Source organism: Porites lutea, chromosome 1, assembly GCF_958299795.1.
Source record: "Porites lutea chromosome 1, jaPorLute2.1, whole genome shotgun sequence".
Taxonomy (NCBI): domain Eukaryota; kingdom Metazoa; phylum Cnidaria; class Anthozoa; order Scleractinia; family Poritidae; genus Porites; species Porites lutea.
In genome coordinates, this window is record NC_133201.1 from 21309252 (window position 1) to 21328797 (window position 19546).

General features: G+C 38.7%; 1 protein-coding gene across 1 annotated transcript; it reads right to left on the reverse strand.

Moving 5' to 3' along the window:
• Nucleotides 1-16027: 16027 nt before the first annotated feature.
• LOC140926149 (nuclear apoptosis-inducing factor 1-like) lies at nt 16028-18911 on the reverse strand. The gene is made up of 2 exons (XM_073375940.1): nt 18509-18911; nt 16028-16200 (listed from the first exon to the last, which is right to left on the reverse strand). The coding sequence occupies exons 1-2, from the start codon at nt 18909-18911 to the stop codon at nt 16028-16030; spliced, it is 576 nt and encodes a 191-aa protein (XP_073232041.1).
• Nucleotides 18912-19546: the final 635 nt, after the last annotated feature.

A 19546-nucleotide genomic window follows, 5' to 3' on the forward strand; every position in this document is an offset into this window, starting at 1 on the left:
TTTCTTTCAATTTGGGGTGAGAAAATGTCTAAAGGCTTTTTAAAGTTCTGTAAGCTTATATCAAACCTGATTCTTGGTCATATCAAATTGTCTCAAATCTTACAAACGTGCATAAACTACATAGCCGCATAAACTGCGCTCGACTTCATTAAATTAGATATAAAACACAAACATCAAACACAATAATTACTGAGGCTTACCATTCGAGATGCAGCTCCTCAAAGGTATCAAATAAGGCCAGTATCACTTCAGACTTTTCAACCCTTACGCATCAAGCAAGGTGAAAAGCGAAATCGATGCCATCCGAAATTGGATTTCCGACTTTGACAAGTAATGTATTAATTTCTCAACCAAAAACCAACTAGCCATGAATAACAGAAGACTCCTGATAGCAGCTAAATTTCATTTTGTGCATCCAGTGGAAAAAGACAGTTAAAAACATCACAAGTTGACACAAAACTCTGTCAGCTTCAGCTGTCAAAGTAAACAAGATTTAAGATGCTGCATAAATTTTCCGCATGAGCTCACCTGTCAAATTTTGACCAATCAGAGTGTAATAATTGGACGTAGAGCGTGACCAACGCGTGACCATGGTGAGTAAAGTCAAAAGCAACTGCCTTCACCGCCTGTAATAGCTGGCTGAATTTTCGCGTCCGAGGTCAGTTTTAAATCAAAATTTTAATTGTGTGGCACAAAAACAAAACATATTTCATATGAATTAAAAAACAATCAAACTTGAGCCTGCGATCATTTGAAAACTAGTAACTTGTCAGCGGATAACTTCCAAAAATACTTGACCTCGATGGGTCAACACCTGAGCCCGCGATACGGTCAAGTGATACTGGTCAGCGGATACCCTGTGTTGACAGCTGTCAATTGATCACAACATTGATGTCCAATGGATGTGTGCATTATCAGTTTTCCTGTGCTCTCAAATTAGCTAGAAAGTATGAGATTGAACATTGATTGCGAGCTAGTAAAAAACTGGTCAGCGGACACCTTTCAAATAAATCACGTCACCTTGATGAGTTGACACATGAGCCCCCGATATGGCAATGTGATACTGGTCAGTGGTTATCCTGTTTTGACAGCTGTCAATTGACCATATTGTGAATGGCCAATATAAGATATGGGTTTGCCAAGACACACCTGAGACACCCTTCCCTTCCTTTTGATAGTCTCCCCTACCCGTACAATCTGTAGACGCGTACGTACGTACGTACGCTCGGTCAGTCACGTGACAACCAAACGAAAAGAGGTTGACCATATTCTAATATGTAACAATTATTCACCGAAGTGGAGGTGGCTAGTCCTGGATATTTACCGAACTGCGAAGTAGTGAGGTAAATACCGACGACTAGCCACCGACACTGAGGTGAATAATTGTTTTAGAATATACTAAAACAGTGAGATAATTGAGCACAAAAATGACGATTTTTAACTCAAATACTGTTGCCAACGATTACAATTTTGGCACGTAATTACCGGGCGGCCGCGGCTGTTGCTTTTTCTTGCCGACAATAGGCCATTTGCACTAAGAGGCATGTGACATCGTTTTTATGAAAATGAAAGTTGTATGATTTTGCCTTCGAAAAACAATTAGTGGGTCATATCTTAAACAAAATAATAGTGATTTGGTGTTTCAAACCCGCACCATTTTCTTAAAATGAATAAGTTCGTAAATGGTCACGTGACCAAAATGAGATTTTTAAAATTATGAATTACCTCTCTCTGAACACAAATTTTGCACTTAAACTTCAAGGAAAATGTTGAAAAGATGATGTGATAATGTTTACAGCACATCTGAGCGTAACTATGAAACGTTGAACAAGATATAAGCAAGAAGTAGTTTTGGCCGCCATGTTGGAGGGCAAGAGCATCCCCTCCAACATGGCGGCCAATACAAATCATACTACTTTGCTGAAAATCAAAGTGCCGTAAAATATCTCCCTTAAATGCGTTTCCTCTCAAATTTTGGGTGTAAGATAATTTTTGTGTGCTCTAACAATTTTTGGCATCAGCGAGATTCCAACTCATTGTTTAAAGGAAGCATTCGTCACGTGACCTTTTAGTGTAAGTGGCCTATTAAAACTTTTGAAGGCATTTGTTGAGCTCTTGCGGGGAAATTTCTTCAAAAGGAGTTGTGAATTCTTTTTGTATTTAAAATCATTCTATAAAAAAAGATTATTAAATTTAGTTTGAAGCTTAGAGCGGTTTTGACTTGACTGTCGAAAGTAATTGAGGAATTGGTTTGGTTTTAGTTTTGGTTCGTCTTTCTGATTGGCTCTTTAAAATAGCTCTACCAATCAGCGAGGAGGCATTTTTTTCTCAGCCAATCAAATTCGCAAGTAAACGCAAATCGTGTTTTGGTTTTGGTTTTACTCAAGTTTCACTCACGCAATTTCTTTCGCAGTTGCAGTCATGAAAAATTGAAGATAGTTTGCTGTCGTTGTTTGTTTCCCTTTTTCTTTTTTTTGACGAACTCTCGCTGAAACATGGTCTAGTGGAATTTCTGTCGGTTGCTGAACCTTTGAAGGATCTCTGGAAGTTTCTTCGTCTGTTCTCGAGACCGAGGAGCAGTCAACAACACCGGACGAAAATGGTCACCGTGTAGACGACATCTAGAGATTGTGGCGCGCGATGGCTTGGAGAATTAACAAACAAGGTGGAATATTCAAGAAAGGAGCAGCCTTCCCTTTGCAGAAGCGATACCAAATTGCCGTCTCCTACCTTCGTACTGGTAGTTTTGCCACTGCTGCTGCCGCTGCAGAAAACTTGTGCACGTACGACGCTGCAAGAAAAATCACTGACAAGTTTTTGACGACTGGCCTTTTTTGACCCGGGAAACCGAGGTTCTCCTCCGACGATAATGCCGCCCTGGAAAGTAGCCTATCTAGAAGCCCTTGTTACTCACGATCCATTTATGTATCTGTGCGAAATGCAGGCAGCCCTACGAGACGACTTGAATTTACCTCCTGCTGAAGTACCTTCTCTTCCGACCATTTGCAGAACTCTTCTTAGTTTAGATTTGACGCGCCACAAGGCATCAAAAGTTCCCCTGGAGAGATTTACACCCGAGAACGATGCTCGACGAAGGGCTTTTGTGAATTGGCGACGAACTGTAGATCCGAGGAAGCTGTATTTTGCGGATGAAACTGCCATACAACTCGCGGATGGAGTGCGAACTATTGGACGCTGCCATACAAATGCCAATGTTTCCGTTGTCACCCAACGCGGAGACGAGCGAGAGAAAATGTCTGTGTTGAGTGTGATCGGATACAACGAGGGAGTTCTTGGAAGCTTTAATAGACTTCAGTTTAACTACGGTATGACTCAATATTTTGTTCCTTTAATGGCAAGAGACTCGTTTCTGGTAATGGATAATGCATCCATTCACAATGAAAGAGACTTGAGAAACATTTGGCACCTAAAAATATAACTCTGGTTAAGCTGCCGCCATATTCTTACGATTTTAATCCTATAGAATTAGTTTTTGGTAGCGCAAAAATGTATGTTAGAAGATGGCCTGAGTTGCTAAGAGCCGGCATGCCATTTGCTATTGTTAATGCATTTTCTCAGGTTTCTTTACACATCGTCCAGAATTTCTATTGCAAGTGCTGGCAAGTACAGTCATAGATAATCTGTGTTGGTAGCTACGAATTTGTTTACAGCCAATACCAGTCTTGCTTGTCCTTCAGAGGAAATTAGATACCTAAAGTTGTTTTCGAATGTTTCTCAAAATCAAGTCCAAATCAAAATTATTCATTTTGAAACATCTTTCTTCAGGGGTTGATTGACATTTTGCACAAATAAATTCTGTCTAGACATTTGCACAGTAAATACTAAGGACTATGTTCGACTGGTAACTGCTGTACAAAAGCGAGATGTATATGGATTAATTTTAGTCCCAGTAGTAGTCCCTTAGTAGTCACATGTGCATGTAAAGCAGCATTCAATTTTGTGCACAAAGTACATGTACATGTAATGACCTGATAATTCTGGTCGTGCTTCAGGTCAGCAACATGCATTGCTTTAAGGCTGGTTTTCACTGGGTCTAGCGCATAAGCACAAGCATAAGCATAAGCAGCCTAAAAGTAAGTGAGAACTCCCACGACATAAGCATAAGCACAAGAAGAACGAACACGTTCCGTTCTTCTTGTGCTTATGCTATGCTTATGTCGCACTTGTGTCAAGTGAGAACAGGGATGAAATAAGCACAAGCATAAGCACAAGCTTGACCGCCTTGTGCTTATGCTTGATACTGCACTTGCGTATGTCTTTACGCTTGTGCTTATGCGCTAGTGAAAACCAGCCTTTACAGTTACTTCACAGAGGGGCCATGGGGGGGGGGGGGGGGTAATGCTTACAGTCCACTGCTATTAAGAAGAATCAAGGCAACAGATTTTCGAAACATTATTGACCAGGAAGTCTGTAAGAATCAAGGCAACAGATTTTCGAAACATTATTGACAAGGAAGTCTTAAGTCTCTGTGTTGTGTTTTTTAACTCTACAGAGGTCACCAATCATTGTAAATTTTTTTGTGGAAGTTATAAATTTTTTCAGGGTCTGTCCATTTCATGAGTTGAAGTTCGAGTTACAAATACAAGTTACAATAAAAAAAAAAATATGTATATATAAATATATATACACCCGTTTTCAAAAAGGTTGACGTTCTGAAAATATATATAAAATATACATATCTTTTGTATTCCTGTCAAAACTGTCAAAATAAACAAAAGAGAGCAATAGATATATGTTTATTGATATATATTCTCAGAACATCAACCTTTTTGAAAACGGCTGTATATATATATATATCATGTTTCATGAGAAACACCCCTATGGCCCCTCTTCACAACATGTGTTTCCTTTCAGTAATGGTTCAGAAGATTGTCCTCTGTGATTGCTTAAAAATGTTGTTTACTTTGGTTTTACAACAATCAATTGAAAACTGCTCTAACAATAGTTTTATTTGTTCTTGTGCATTTTACTTGTGTTGCCAAGGTGAAAAGCTGGCCTGAATGTACATGTACTTGTCCTGAGTGACAAACCACTCTTAAGTTTTTCTAGCACCCTTGAGGTTATCATGGGCAAAAATATTTCAAACCACACCCACAAAATGAGATTATGTAACCTCAGAGAGGCTCTTCTCAAAATTTCTGACAATTACGCTTGCTTTTATATGGAAGAATTGTATCGTAGAAAAGACCTTTTAAAGCAAGTTAATGTTTTGTTTGCTTTTGTTTGGCATGCATGCTAAGCTATTGTTGAAACAAACGTGAAATTTCTAATGTTTTCTTCATTATTAGCACATAAAAAGCAGGAAATTGCTCTAGAAGTGATCAGTTGAGATACCCAAGTTATTTGTGCACCCAGAAATTTAATTGGACCTACAAAATACTGATATATCTTGATTCCAATTAAACATAAACTGAGAGCAAAAAATAATTCCTTTCATTGGTAATGGCAGGAAATTAAATCAATACTAACAGTTTTGGTGACAACACTTAATGACTCCCCCAGTGAAAAACTGTTTAGATACAGACACTAATAAAATCTTCTTGCTTTTGCTGTTCACAACACTGCTCATAGCTCAAACTGTTCATTGAAGGAAAACTAATTCAACTTTACAATTTTACTAATAAACGGCACACTTCCTCCATACTTGCAAAGTTTACAACAGGCCAATGTTACCTTTTTTGACTAATTAACCATCTTTCAAATGCTAATTAGAGGTCATTTCCGACTCAAAAATGACAGCAAATTATCTTCAATTTTTTTATTTTTCTCTAATTTGCCAAGCTTTGTTTACTTTAATTATAATTTAACTTTACTTTAAGTTTTGTTCTACAATTTTGTTGTTCATTTCTTGTTCTTGTTACTCAGTATAATTTGTTGTAAACAAAAACTTACATGTAACATGAAATAGAACAATGGCAGATTGCTGTGTTAGAGGATTTTATCATTACTTGCCTGATAGGTATGTTAAAGGACCCTAGTCAGCCTCCGCCATTTTCAATGCCATCGAAATTATTACTGCATGGTGAAGCGAAATCTTATTGCTTTACAGTCAGTTGTGTTCCTGAATGTGTGTTTAATCATCTTAAGTAATTTCAAAGTGATTTCCATTCATTGCAACATGCTCCGAATAATAAAAAAAAAGCCAAAGTCTCACATGTAAACAAAAACAAAGGTGCGGCTGACTAGGGCCCTTTAAGGAACTGAGTATTATTTCAATGGAAATGGGGGCTGTTACAAAGGGGTTATGCAGTGTTTGATTATTCTTGGCTCCCCTCTTTTTGCCATAGAGCAGTTTTCAATTGAGTGTCGTCAAACCAAAACCAAAGTAATTACTCTGGCCAATCACAAAGGACGCAGAGCAATCCATTGTCCAATCAAAACTCAAAGCAATTACACGAAACGTAGGAAAACTTGCGTGAGCAAGTCACGATTGGTTTTGGTTTTGGTTTTACTTGCGATTGGTTTTGGTTTCACTTCTGATTGGTTCAGACAGTGGCACGAGTTTTTTGCCAACCACTGAGTGTTGTAATGCAAAACCAAAGTAAATGCAAATCACTTTTGACAGTCAAGTGAGAGCCGCTCTAATGACCATAATATTCTTTTTTTCAAATGACTGGATGCCTCAAATAATGAACTTTATACAAATAAGGTTCATATCACTAAATAATTATCTTAGCTTTTTTTTTTATAAAAACTGAATGTATTCAAATAATAATCTTACTTCAACAAATTAGGTTCATACCACTAATGACCATAACTTTTTTTTTTCTTAAGAAACTGGATGCCTTCAAAGAATGACCTTTACTTCAACAAATTAATTGGGTTCATATATACCACTAATGACCATAACTTTTTTGTTTCAAGAAACTGGATGCCTTCAAAATTAATAATAACCTTTAAACGTGCATCATGGACACAGAGTATAAATCTTGACATCGGGCTCCAATTTTTATTGACAACTAAATGTCATCAAGACCCAAAAAAAAATCGTCTACAAGACAAGCTGTCGACAACTTAATGCGAAAATTGAAAAACGTCAACAACTGAGCAGTTTCCCACAACTGGTTAGTTGTTGACAACTTACAATTTTCGCATTTAGTTGTTTACAACTCTTATTGCAGATGACGTCTTCCTGTTCTTAATGGCATTTAGTTGTCAATACAAAATGATTGTCGCCAACCTAATCGTCTCGTCTTTATCAGACGGCCCTCTAATGATACAATGTTTCTTAAAAAAAGGAAAATAAAGGTAAATCCTGAGTGCAATGGTATTAACTCCTTGCATTACACAACTCTTCCATCAATTAGCAAAAGTCATTGTTTATCAAAAAGCCAAGATGATTACAAGAGGATTAGTTGCCAATCTCTTCCTTCTGATTTGAATCAGTTAGTCAATCAATATTTGGTTATTCATTGATGAGACATAAGAAAAGTACATGCATGGAGGGGAAAAGGCCAAAAGTCTGAATTCTTAACTAAGTCTGTAGAGGTTAGTTAACTGGGTAGCCAGTTGTATTTTTGAACCTTCAGTTTCCCTAATATTTTTTACTGGCCTCTTTAAAATTTTTACTGACTTTGCATAAAGTGAATCTATGTTCAAAATTATAAGCCACCTTTGTCTTTTAATTTTTTTTATGGGATTTAGAATGCCACTTCCTGTTAAAAACTTGATAAAAACTTGGGTTGATATAGTTGTCTGACATATGACCTTTTGAAAACATGTTTTTACTACAATTGATCTTGACTGGCAACCCTTATGAATAAACAAACTGAATTATAACAAGACTACCAAGTAGAGCAATTTATGACCACTCTCTCAATGCAACCAAGAAAACACATGGAGGGAACTGAAAACTTTCAAATGAAATTCCCTCTGACTGCCAAGACAAATTTAACAGTCCTAGAAAGGATTAATATGTTCTAGTGGGGGTAAGAAGACCACCAAGTTGTTATTCATATCAGGGTGTTGACTTCGGTTGCTTCAGTAGCTACATTGACAGGGTGGCTGATGTTTTGTTTCACGAAATATCCATACCTTCCCACCAATGTGATTTTTAAGAGACCACACAACCCTCTAGGTATTCAAATTAACCGCAACATTTCTTTAAACCTTTTGTCTTTTAAAAAACCGTACCTCGAAGAATTTACAATCACTGCCGGGGAGAGTATAGATATTTTATGGAACTGGAAGCCTCACAGACGAGGTCTTCCTTGCAAGGGGTGCCCACAATGTGGGCAGAAACGATAGTCCCTGGAGGGGTACGTATGCCCACAGTGTGGACACCTGAATGGCCTTGTACTGATGGGGAGCTGAGCAAGGCAGAGAGTGAATCAACTTCATAAGTACTTGAACTTGGAAGATCATCGCATCTAGTGTTGAAATTCAGCACTGGACTGCACACATCATCAGACGAGTTAATTGCTGTGTCCTCCGTAAGAAAGTTGGCCACTTGGGATGTGTTGCCCCCACAGTCATTGTACAACTCTTGTAGAGTTGTAAAATGAATGTAAATTATTTATTATCAGTTTATGGAATCTCTGTTGCATCTTTGTTGAGTGAAGCCCTGTTTTCAGTCTTCAGATGATGGACAGCTGGATTGTTCACCAGAAGCAAATGCTGCTGTGTCTACCAAGATAGTATACTGCTATTTCAATTGACGTTGTCGGATCAAAGCTTCAAGCCTACGCGACAAGACAGAATGGTGCTCTGGGTTATTCACTGGAATTTGCATATATGTGTAGATGAAAACTACAAGTTTTTATTTTTGTGCGTGAAGCCTGAGCGTGCCTCGTAGTGAACGCATTTGCTCTCAGGAGTCATTTTCCGTAGCTTTTGAAGAGAAAGAAAAAAACCTGCGAAGTCATTACACCTCATTAGTATTCAGCACGTGCAGCAGCCTTCTACTTCTACCCACACTACCATTCGGTCATGTCGCGTAGGCCTGAAGCTTTGATCCAACAACGTTACTTGAAATAGCTGTAAGCCTGGAGTATAAGCTTGCATACTCTTATCACTTGTTTATCATTTACCATTTTGCAGCAGTAATTCTTTAATTAAAATTACAAAGTCATTACTTATCTTCCCTCATCAACGATAAAAGGTCCAGTTCCCTTGCCCTGCACAGTCCCTGATACATGACTCACTAACTAGATGGTGTGTGACATATGCAGACTGCACACAGAATTTAAATCATGTTACCAGTAGTTACCATCATGGATAGGCTAGCTAACCATAAATAGGCTAACTGGAGCATTATTTCGTCTAACTGAAGTGCCAGTCTATAATCTACATCTATTTGCACACCCCTTACTGACTGATTAGCCATATAGCTTCTGTTAAGCCAGCTAACAATTGTTTTTGGTAAACACAAAAATACCAATCACAAATGCAATGCAAAATATTCCAGGACACTGGCCCTGATTTAAAAGTCGACCAAGTGTCTAATTTCTCGTGCATTTAAATGTCTTTATTGCTACTTATGTACTTTGAGAGAAGTCCTTATTAAAAAATGGATAATAGCAAAATAAAAATCTTACTCCATGTAGGTTGCATTTCATTCACTTTTAAAATGCACATGAAGTGTAGAGTCTGTGTTAAGACAAACCAATCTTGTTATAAAAGTGTCAAAAATTCACAAATTGTCAAAAAAATTATCAAAGTGAACACTTCTTCAAACAAAAATGAAAATGACGAAGGCCAAGGACAATGATGTTTACTAAAGCCGCCCCCCTCCCCCCCCCCAAAAAAATCATCGCGTCTGGCTAAAATTTTTTTAGTTGTTCATATACTGGCATCGGTCTTAAGTGGTTTCGTTTCTTCATTAAGACTTATGTATACCAGAAACGCGCAGGAAACGTGGAGCTGAACTCTTGTACACAATAGCAAAACGCCTTTATACGATCCTTTTTATCGATACAACCTCGATAACTTTTTAATCATCTAAAGCAAAAACAAAACAAAACCTTACCGGCTCTGGCTGCCGCTAAAGATGTGGCTCCAGTAGTTTTTGTTCTGTTTGCCACCATTGGGACGGCCGAGGCCCCTCCAGTCGCTGTTGTTGTAGTACATGTAGCTGATGTTGCGGCGTTTCTTCTGCTTGTTGCGAGAGTTCGCCGGTAGTGGTTTCTCTGCCTCAACCTGTTGCACAGCTCGCAAGCACACTCGCTCCACGGACAGGAGAACTTGTGGGCGTATGTGAAGCGAGTAGGGACGCCATGGTTTTTGCAGAAGTTGCAAAAATGTGGGGCAGACATTTTAACCTTATTTTTAAATCTCTGCAAAAAGAAATTCCCACATTGAACCCTTCTTGCCGGCACCTAGAGAACCTAGCCACAAAATTTTCCCGCCAAAACACGCCGTTTGCCACTCGCTCGGACTCGCCTCCACGAACTTTGAAGCCTTAGGCGTTCTAATTTAATCTTAAAGTTTTCTAAACTTAATTTTCCATTACTGCCACAGGAAACAGCACTAAAAGAATCGAATACATTTGATTTCTTTGACTGTGCAGAAATGCTGGAAATGCAATAAGCCACAAGTGCAGAGTTTCGCAGAAAGTAAGCTTAAGCTTTCTGTTCGCCGATAGGAAATTAATTTAAGCAAATAAACTTTTTACATGCCACCACTAAATAAAAGTACTTAACTCAGGAAAAAGCCCGCAATCTTACCAAACTCGGTGAAATTATGAAGTCCTCCTTTACTGACGTTGAGCGAAGTCTGAAAAAGGCAGTCACGAGTTCTGTGTGTACGGAAAGAACCGAAGAAAACACAAACTTACATTCCCAAATCTCTGCTTCCAAAACAAATCAGATCACCACAGCATCCTTTCTTCAGAACATTTATTCCAATGCCGTTCTCAACTAATTACAGTTCTCCAAAGTTCGTAAAAATCCTCACACAACTGCATCGACAACGCAAATGGCGGTCGATTGAAAGTTCTCAAACTCATCTCAAAGTGACGATAGATCGTGCCTTCTGATTGGTTAATTGTCAAAAACGTCATAGGGCGAAAGAAAGCTTAATTTTATTGGCCAGTCATGAAGGAATTGGATTTGGTTTTGGTTTTGGTTTTACTACGCCCTTTGGTTGGCTAGTGTATTTACTTTGGTTTTGGTTTTACGACAGTCAAGTGAAAACCGCTCTATTTATGAAAAACTCAACTAAATAAAATAACGCAAGACTTAAACTTAATTTGCATTTGTAAACAAAAAACTTTTTCACCGGTTTTATCGATAAATTCGTGTCAAAAAGACAAAGCTTTACCTGTTAAAACTTCCAATCCGAACTTCGTCACCTTCTTCGTGTATTTCGGAAACAGCTTGCTTGATCAGTTGTGAAATTTCTTTGTTTGTTTACGGCAGCAAACCGGGAAGGCATTTTGCTTGCAACTTACACGAGTTTGGCGTCGCTCGCTCCGAGGAACTGGAGGTGAATCAGTGAATAGTGCAGGATATTCACTGATTGAGTAGCCAATCAGAGAGCGCGAAAAACACTATCCACTGTTTTAGTATATACTAAATAGATTTAGCCAGGGCTAAAAGCGAGGCTCCCATTAGTATATTTATAATTTAAATCAAACAATAAACCCGTATTCCAAAATTCAGTTAACTTTAGAGCACATAGCACATTCATGTGACTTTTGAGGGAAAAGCTAGGGAAAGGCTAAGTGATTTTAGAGAAAAATAATTTGCAAACAGCCCAAGAGTGAACAAAATCTTACATCGAGTTGATAACCTCATGTGTACACCTAAAAAATAGCAATCATCTTCGATCACATTTAAGAGCCATTATGGCTCTTGATCACCGTAAGATTAATTAGGCCTGGAAAAAAAATCAGGTCGAATTTTTTTGCGTTCGACAAGTTTACTTTACAAAATCTTGCCAACAAATCCGGGTGCATGTAAACCAACCTTTTATACCATTTATACATCACATCTGAGGTGAAACAGTACTATGAGGTACTGTTTTTATCATACAGACCTCGGACAGAATGCAGTATTTCACAATTTTGCAACACAAATTGCACTCATTCAATATTCTGGACGATCGCAGCACGCGTGGGCTGTTTAAACCGTTAAAAAAATTTCCAAAATCATATACGGCCAGCCCGGTTCTCACTTTTGCAGTGCGAACTGTAGCGAGTGTTTGACCGAACATACTAGAGTTAAGCTATAACATAATAAAGAAGTTATTATGTTTATTCAGTTTCATTAAATGGTTTTATCGATGTGTAATCTTTAAAAGCGCCGGTTTGATACCCGCGGCACTGTGAGTACTCCTGCAAGCGATGTTCACTGAACAACTGAAAACAAACGGCACGGCGATTAAAATTACAAGAGAGACTACCAATAATCAATAAAAGAAATATGATTCGCTGAAACATATACGGAGACAACATTTTTCATTGACGAAGACAAGTATTAAAGTGTCTCTAAAAATCCTGAGTCTTCAAGCTTAAAGCTTAAGTTTATGTTTTAAGCCGGCTTCCCGGTATTTACTTTTTTCAAAGATGAACTCGAGGCAAGAAAATCGCTCAAAGCTTTCTTTTACAGCCAGAATTATAACTAAATGTTTTTTGGAACGTTTTCTTTCAATTTGGGGTGAGAAAATGTCTAAAGGCTTTTTAAAGTTCTGTAAGCTTATATCAAACCTGATTCTTGGTCATATCAAATTGTCTCAAATCTTACAAACGTGCATAAACTACATAGCCGCATAAACTGCGCTCGACTTCATTAAATTAGATATAAAACACAAACATCAAACACAATAATTACTGAGGCTTACCATTCGAGATGCAGCTTCTCAAAGGTATCAAATAAGGCCAGTGTCGCTTCAGACTTTTCAACCCTTACGCATCAAGCAAGGTGAAAAGCGAAATTGATGCCATCCGAAATCGGATTTCCGACTTTGACAAGTAATGTATTAATTTCTCAACCAAAAACCAACTAGCCATGAATAACAGAAGACTCCTGATAGCAGCTAAATTTCATTTTGTGCATCCAGTGGAAAAAGACAGTTAAAAACATCACAAGTTGACACAAAACTCTGTCAGCTTCAGCTGTCAAGTAAACAAGATTTAAGATGCTGCATAAATTTTCCGCATGAGCTCACCTGTCAAATTTTGAGCAATCAGAGTGTAATAATTGGACGTAGAGCGTGACCAACGCGTGACCATGGTGAGTAAAGTCAAAAGCAACTGCCTTCACCGCCTGTAATAGCTGGCTGAATTTTCGCGTCCGAGGTCAGTTTTAAATCAAAATTTTAATTGTGCGGCACAAAAACAAAACATATTTCATATGAATTAAAAAACAATCAAACTTGAGCCTGCGATCATTTGAAAACTAGTAACTTGTCAGCGGATAACTTCAAAAAATACTTGACCTCGATGGGTCAACACCTGAGCCCGCGATACGGTCAAGTGATACTGGTCAGCGGATACCCTGTGTTGACAGCTGTCAATTGATCACAACATTGATGTCCACTGGATGTGTGGATTATCAGTTTTCCTGTGCTCTCAAATTAGCTAGAAAGTATGAGATTGAACATTGATCGCGATCTAGTAAAACAACTGGTCAGCGGACAGCTTCCAAATAAATTACGTCACCTTGATGAGTTGACACATGAGCCCTCGATATGGCAATTTGATCTTGGTCAGTGGCTATCCTGTTTTGACAGTTGTCAATTGACCATATTGTGAATGGCCAATGTGAAAGATGTGGATTTGCCAAGACACGCCTGAGACACCCCTCCCTTCCTTTTGATAGTCTTCCGTACCCTACCCGTACAATCTGTAGACGCGTACGTACGTACGTACGGTCGGTCGGTCACGTGACAACCAAAAGAACAGAGGTTGACCATATTCTATGAGTATGGGGCTCTGTCCCACGCGCGCTTCGGGAGCGAGGGAGCCCCGCTAAAATTGCGCTATGTTTAAGACTGTGCAGACTTGTGCACAATTATCCAGTTCTAGATAGAGAGGACAAAAACCAAACCCTGTGAAGCTACTCAATTCCATTGTAGGTTGTATAAGGGAGTTCCCCCAGTACAAACCCTTTCAAGTAATAACAATACGGTTTTGTAAGAGAAACCCAAAGGTATTGTAAGGCAATTCTTACCAAAATATAGTTAATTCTTTTGAATTGCCAGTGCAATCATTACCTTGTATATATAGTGTTCTCTGCCCATTTCTAACATAGTGCCTACAATAATGTGATGCCCACTTGGATGATCTCTTTCAAATGTGGCTGTCATCTTTGAAAATCGTGAATAACAATCAGTGCTATAGCTGGAAATTTATCTCTTAGCATGTTTGTAAAACAACAACATTTTACCATGCTGATCAGTTGGGAACTAATGGTCTTTAAAAAAAGACACTGAAAATGAGTGGAAATTAACACAAGCTGCAGGGAATTGTGGTATCACTTCAAAGTTTTGAACGTGTTTTGACATCATTAGATGTTATAGTCAATAGAAGTATAGACCATACATGGGTAATTGTTTTTGGTTTGTTTTACATGGAATAACTATTGACAGTTTAGAACAACCATTTCCATTGAAACTTGTTGGAAAATTGTGTGAAAGAAAGAAAAAAAAATGAAGTTGTTTCTCCATCATGTCATTTCCATGGTCTGTAATCTTATTGACCATACTTGTTGACCAAAAAGTGCTGCAAAAAAAATTGCTTAGCTATTGTAAGATCCTGCTTTGAACATGCATAAATGATATAGTTGATGGCACATTGAAAGACAACTGAAATGAGCAGATTTAACTTGTGTGTTAAGAAATGACAGAGAAAGTCTGTATACCATCGACAACAACGCGTCAAGTTGTCCTCAGACTGCTTCTCTGAGTGGGGTCCAGTCCCCAAGGGACTCAAGGGACCAAGCTCGGCCCTTGGCTTTTCTTACTCATGATCAATGATCTCAGGTTGACGCTCTCACGTGGAAGTATGTGGACGATGCAACAATCTCCCAAAGTATACCTCGCGGCTCCCTGTGTGATGTGCAACACACTGTTACTGCCGTGGAGGTTTGGTCTTGGTCCCAGCGGATGCAGCTAAATGCCGACAAGTGCAGGGAGATGGTTATTGACTTTAAGAAGATCTCTCATAACTTCTCCCCTCTCGAAGTAGACGGAAACGAGCTTCCTGTCACCGACTGTGCGAAGATACTAAGTGTTAAGATATTCTGTGACTTGAAATGGAACAATCACATTGTAGATTGCATTAAGAAAGCAAATAAGCGCCTGTATTTCATTGTTCTCTTGAAAAGGGCTCATGTTCCCCTTAATGACATTGTGAATTTCTATTGCACAACAATCAGACCTGTACTAGAATACTGCACTCTGGTTTTCCATCACGCACTTCCGGCTTATCTTACTGAGGATATAGAAAGAATTCAGAAAAGAGCGCTTTCCATAATTTCACCTGCCGAGTCATGTCTGGAATGCTTTGACAGCCTAGGCCTGCCAACACTATATGATAGATGCAATGGACTATGTAGACAATGGTTCGATTCCATTGCTATCAATCCCGGACATAAGTTATACCACCTGCTGCCACCAAGAAAACAATCCAGCTATAATTTAAGGTTGAAAGTTATATAATTTGCCACGTTCCCATACGGAACGTTTCAGATGCTCTTTTGTTTATGCTATGTCCCAGCATAAAGCTCTTAAAGTTTCAAAGAAGTCGACTTTATTGTAAGATTTTTGTACATATTTTTTAGCTTTACTACACAAGGTATTTATACATTCATACGATTGTAATTAGTTTTATATTTTAACTAATGTTATTTGTAAGTTTTACGACTGCAAAGTATTTATACAATAAACGATTTATCTATCTATCTTTATCTGTCTCACTTAATCTGCACTGATATGATCAACAACTACCAGTTGCACCACTTTCAAGAATGAGAAATATTGGCTTGTTAACATATAAAATGAACGAAACATAAAATATTCACCTCATGGAATTGCCATGGTTTGGATTATTGTGGGAAGGGGCCTCTTAGGAAAATAAATTGGATCTAGATTCCAGCTCCTTAATCCTCAACAAGATTTCTCGTTTCTTTAAAACTATATTTTCAATTTCCAAGTCAAGTTTCATTTTTTCTTTTTGAAGAACAGAGAGGTGCAGTTCATATATGCCGTCCATTGTCACTTTCTTGGAGTTTTCTTGGGCTGTTTAGGCAGCTTTGCTGAGGTCTTTGACGGGAAAGATAAAGGCAGTGATTCAGCGAACTGGTTGAGGAATTCAGCTGTGTATCAGGTAGGGCTACTGGCATGAGTAGTGGATCTGGCACGATTGAAGACTGGCAGCTGGTTTCTCTGGAGGGCTAGTTTCCAGATAAGGGACTGGTTTCTCCAGTGGATAGAGTTGATAATTCACTGTTTATCTGCTTCTTGGGTTAAAAGATTAAATATATTGAAATTTTGGGGCAAAATAAGCTTATTTATGCAAATAGTAATTTGGAGAAAACTAACTTGGGTAACATAAACACTGCTATCGATTTTGGTAACACCTTTCTTAGCATAAGTTGATAATTTTTCAATTCTTTTGACGACAGAATAAAAGGCATTATTATATGGCTGAGTCTGTTTTCGCCATGTGATTGGTCAATTTGCGGTCCATAACTTGCTATCAAACCAAAATTTTTAAAGAAAATGCTCATTTCGGAGGTCTAAATGTCTTTACCTCGGAAACAATGTTTAAATAAAGTCATAAGACTGTCAACCCTGAGGACTTGGATGGTGACTTAAGCCTTCAACATTTAAAACTGTGTTTATTTGTGAACGAAGGCGATGAAGAAACTTACTCGTAATCTAATGGAAGAGGATTCTAGTCAGTGTTTAAAAATTTTATCGTAGTACACAGTTAAGGAGACGAAAATCGACTGGCAGAGATTCGAGATGTTCTGCGTAAGAGAAAATGAGTAATTCCTTCAACAAATATGATAACAAACATACCTGCACCCGATCATCTTGAAAAGCTTCTTTGTCATTTGCAGTGTTTTTTCAAAGACCAACGAAAGAAAGATAGAAGCGAGTTCAAGCCAGACACAATAATGTCCAGTTTTCAAAAGACTCCGGCGTCACATTAACGAGGAAATACTTACAGTGCTCTTAGTTTCCACCAAATAAACTTTCAACCCTGAGGACTGGGATGTTCACTTTGCCTTTCCAAATTTTAACCTAGCCTTGTTTTAATGAGAACGAAGCTGTTGCAGAAACTGAATCGTAACCGAATCGTAACCTTACCGAGGAAGAGAATTCTAGTCAGTGTTTAAAAATTTTAACGCAGATCACAATTGAAGACGAGAATGAACTGGCAGAAAGAGAGGTTTTCCCAAAAACAATTGACGAGCGAATCCTTCGACAATGACAACAAACTTACCTTGAAAAGCTTCTTTGCCTTTTGCCGTGTTTTTTCACGAGGACAAACGGAGGAAAGAAAGACTTCTAGACACACACGGTGTCGGGTTTCCAAAATACCCAAGCGTTACATTAAAGAGCTAAAACTTACAGTGCTCTTAGTTTTGACCAAATAAACTTTTTTAACATGGCAAATTTGTTTTTACTTTCTCAGAAAGCCTTTGTTATTTGCTATTGTTTTCGTGCGCCAATAAAAACTTTCTTTTTTGACACCTGTCAAATGACTGTCAAATCGTGCGTCGTGCACTTGTTTCCGGTCCCCCAAACAGGAAGAAGCCATATAACAAACATCTTATTAGCCTCGCTTTTCGGTCCATACTGTAAATTACGGATGCTCATTTTTTTCCATCGATTTATGGCCGGCGGGCTTTGCACTTGAGCCATAAATCGATGGAAAAAAACTCAGTCCGTAATTTACAGTATGGACCGAAAACTCGGGTGATAAGAGGTATGTAGCTTTTTATATACCGAATAATTTTGACAAATTCACAGCTGACAATATGCGGACCGCTGAGGAAACGGGTGAGCTTTTCAGCTTGACCAAAACAGCTTTTATTGAATCAAAGGAAACGAAACAAGGTTAGCTCTTATAGTGCAAGTAGTCGTTTTCGATAGATTCGTTTGGTACAGGTGTCAAAAATTATTCGCTCACTTGTTCATGTTAAAGCGGAGATTGGTTTGGTTTTGTTTTCTCAAAGTCACGCACGCGTATATTGGTATACCAACGAAAAAATATACATTACGGTATGAGCCTTACTATAAGCCATTTTTACAAGAAAATTCTTCACTTTTCAGTGAACCTTAGCCGGAAACATTTTAACTTCTACTGGGTCCAACGTATCCTGGGCAAAATGCGGCATATGAAAGCTTAAGACTTAATTGTGAATGTGAAAAAGTTATACACAACTAGAATTCAACGCAAATGCCTTTCAGGCGAAACATAACTACTTAAAGTGATTTATCATTTCGCTCGTGTGCCTTTGAAATACAGACAGCTGCATACCGTATATATAGTGCTATTAAAAGTTATAGAATTTCTAGCAAAGCAGTGATTTACCTGAATCTATCCCACCGGAAATGGCGCTGAACGAAGGGGCGTCCTCAAACAACTGGATTATCTTAACTGTTTTTCCTTTTGGGGAGTCTGGTATTCTTCCTCCCCCTGTCTTGTTTTGTGAGACAGCGCATTTGTAGTGTTCTTTCCTGGCTGAGCTGACCATACCCCTCCACTTTTCTTTCACCTCCGCAACACTTCTTTTGCATATGCCGAGGGCATTCACTTTAGAGGTGATTTCTTCCCAACCTCGTGACTTATATTTGTTTGATAACGTTGAAGAAAACTTACTTTTAAACACACTAAGATTCTCTTCTGCCTCTTCAAAAATTACCGCACACTCTGCTGGAGTAAAGTTAGGCTTTCTAGGGCGCTTGGCCGGTGAAGGCTCAATATTTTCAGCCATGTTGTTGTCCATCTGGCACGCGCAATCTAAGCTCACTCAAGGCTAGATTTATTAACATGGCAACTGTCTGGATAGCGATTTATCCATCGGATAGTTATATACAAGGCTATCCGCGCTTTGTGCAACAACTTTTTATCCACTGGATAACAGTTTTATCCACTGGATAGGCCTATCCGCCAGATAAAGTTATCTGCTCTTTGAACAACTGTGACTAAGAGAGAAAAGTCTGTTCATGAGGCAGAATTGAAGGAAACGCTTCCCCCCAGAACTGTGGGTGTGATTGGTTGACCATGCCAATCCCCAGTTAGTGTAGCGGAGGACCTCTTCCCTTAGAGGATCATGAGAGAAGGCGGGATGGTACAGGGGGTGCTATCTGCCTGGGGTGCAACCGCCGGGAAGCGGGTATCCTGAAACCGAGAGAGAGCATCAGCAATCTCATTGACAATCCCAGGAACATGGCGAACCCTAACGTAGCAATTGTGCTTCATGGATAGAAGCACAAGGAAACAAAGACGGTCCATGATGTGAGGGGCCTTTGAATGACCCGAATTAATTGTAGCGACCACGGACTCTTTATCGCACCAAAATGAACATTCCTCAGATCAAAGGATATTATTCGCACATTCCTCAGATCA

What these genes read in the sequence shown, in the direction of transcription:
- LOC140926149 (XM_073375940.1), bottom strand. Translation starts at nt 18,911, where the DNA reads ATGGCTGAAAATATTGAGCCTTCACCGGCCAAGCGCCCTAGAAAGCCT. An exon ending in TTCCGGTGGGATAGATTCAG is followed by an intron (nt 16,201 to 18,508) that starts GTAAATCACTGC and finishes CTGCCTAAACAG; the next exon opens with CCCAAGAAAACTCCAAGAAA.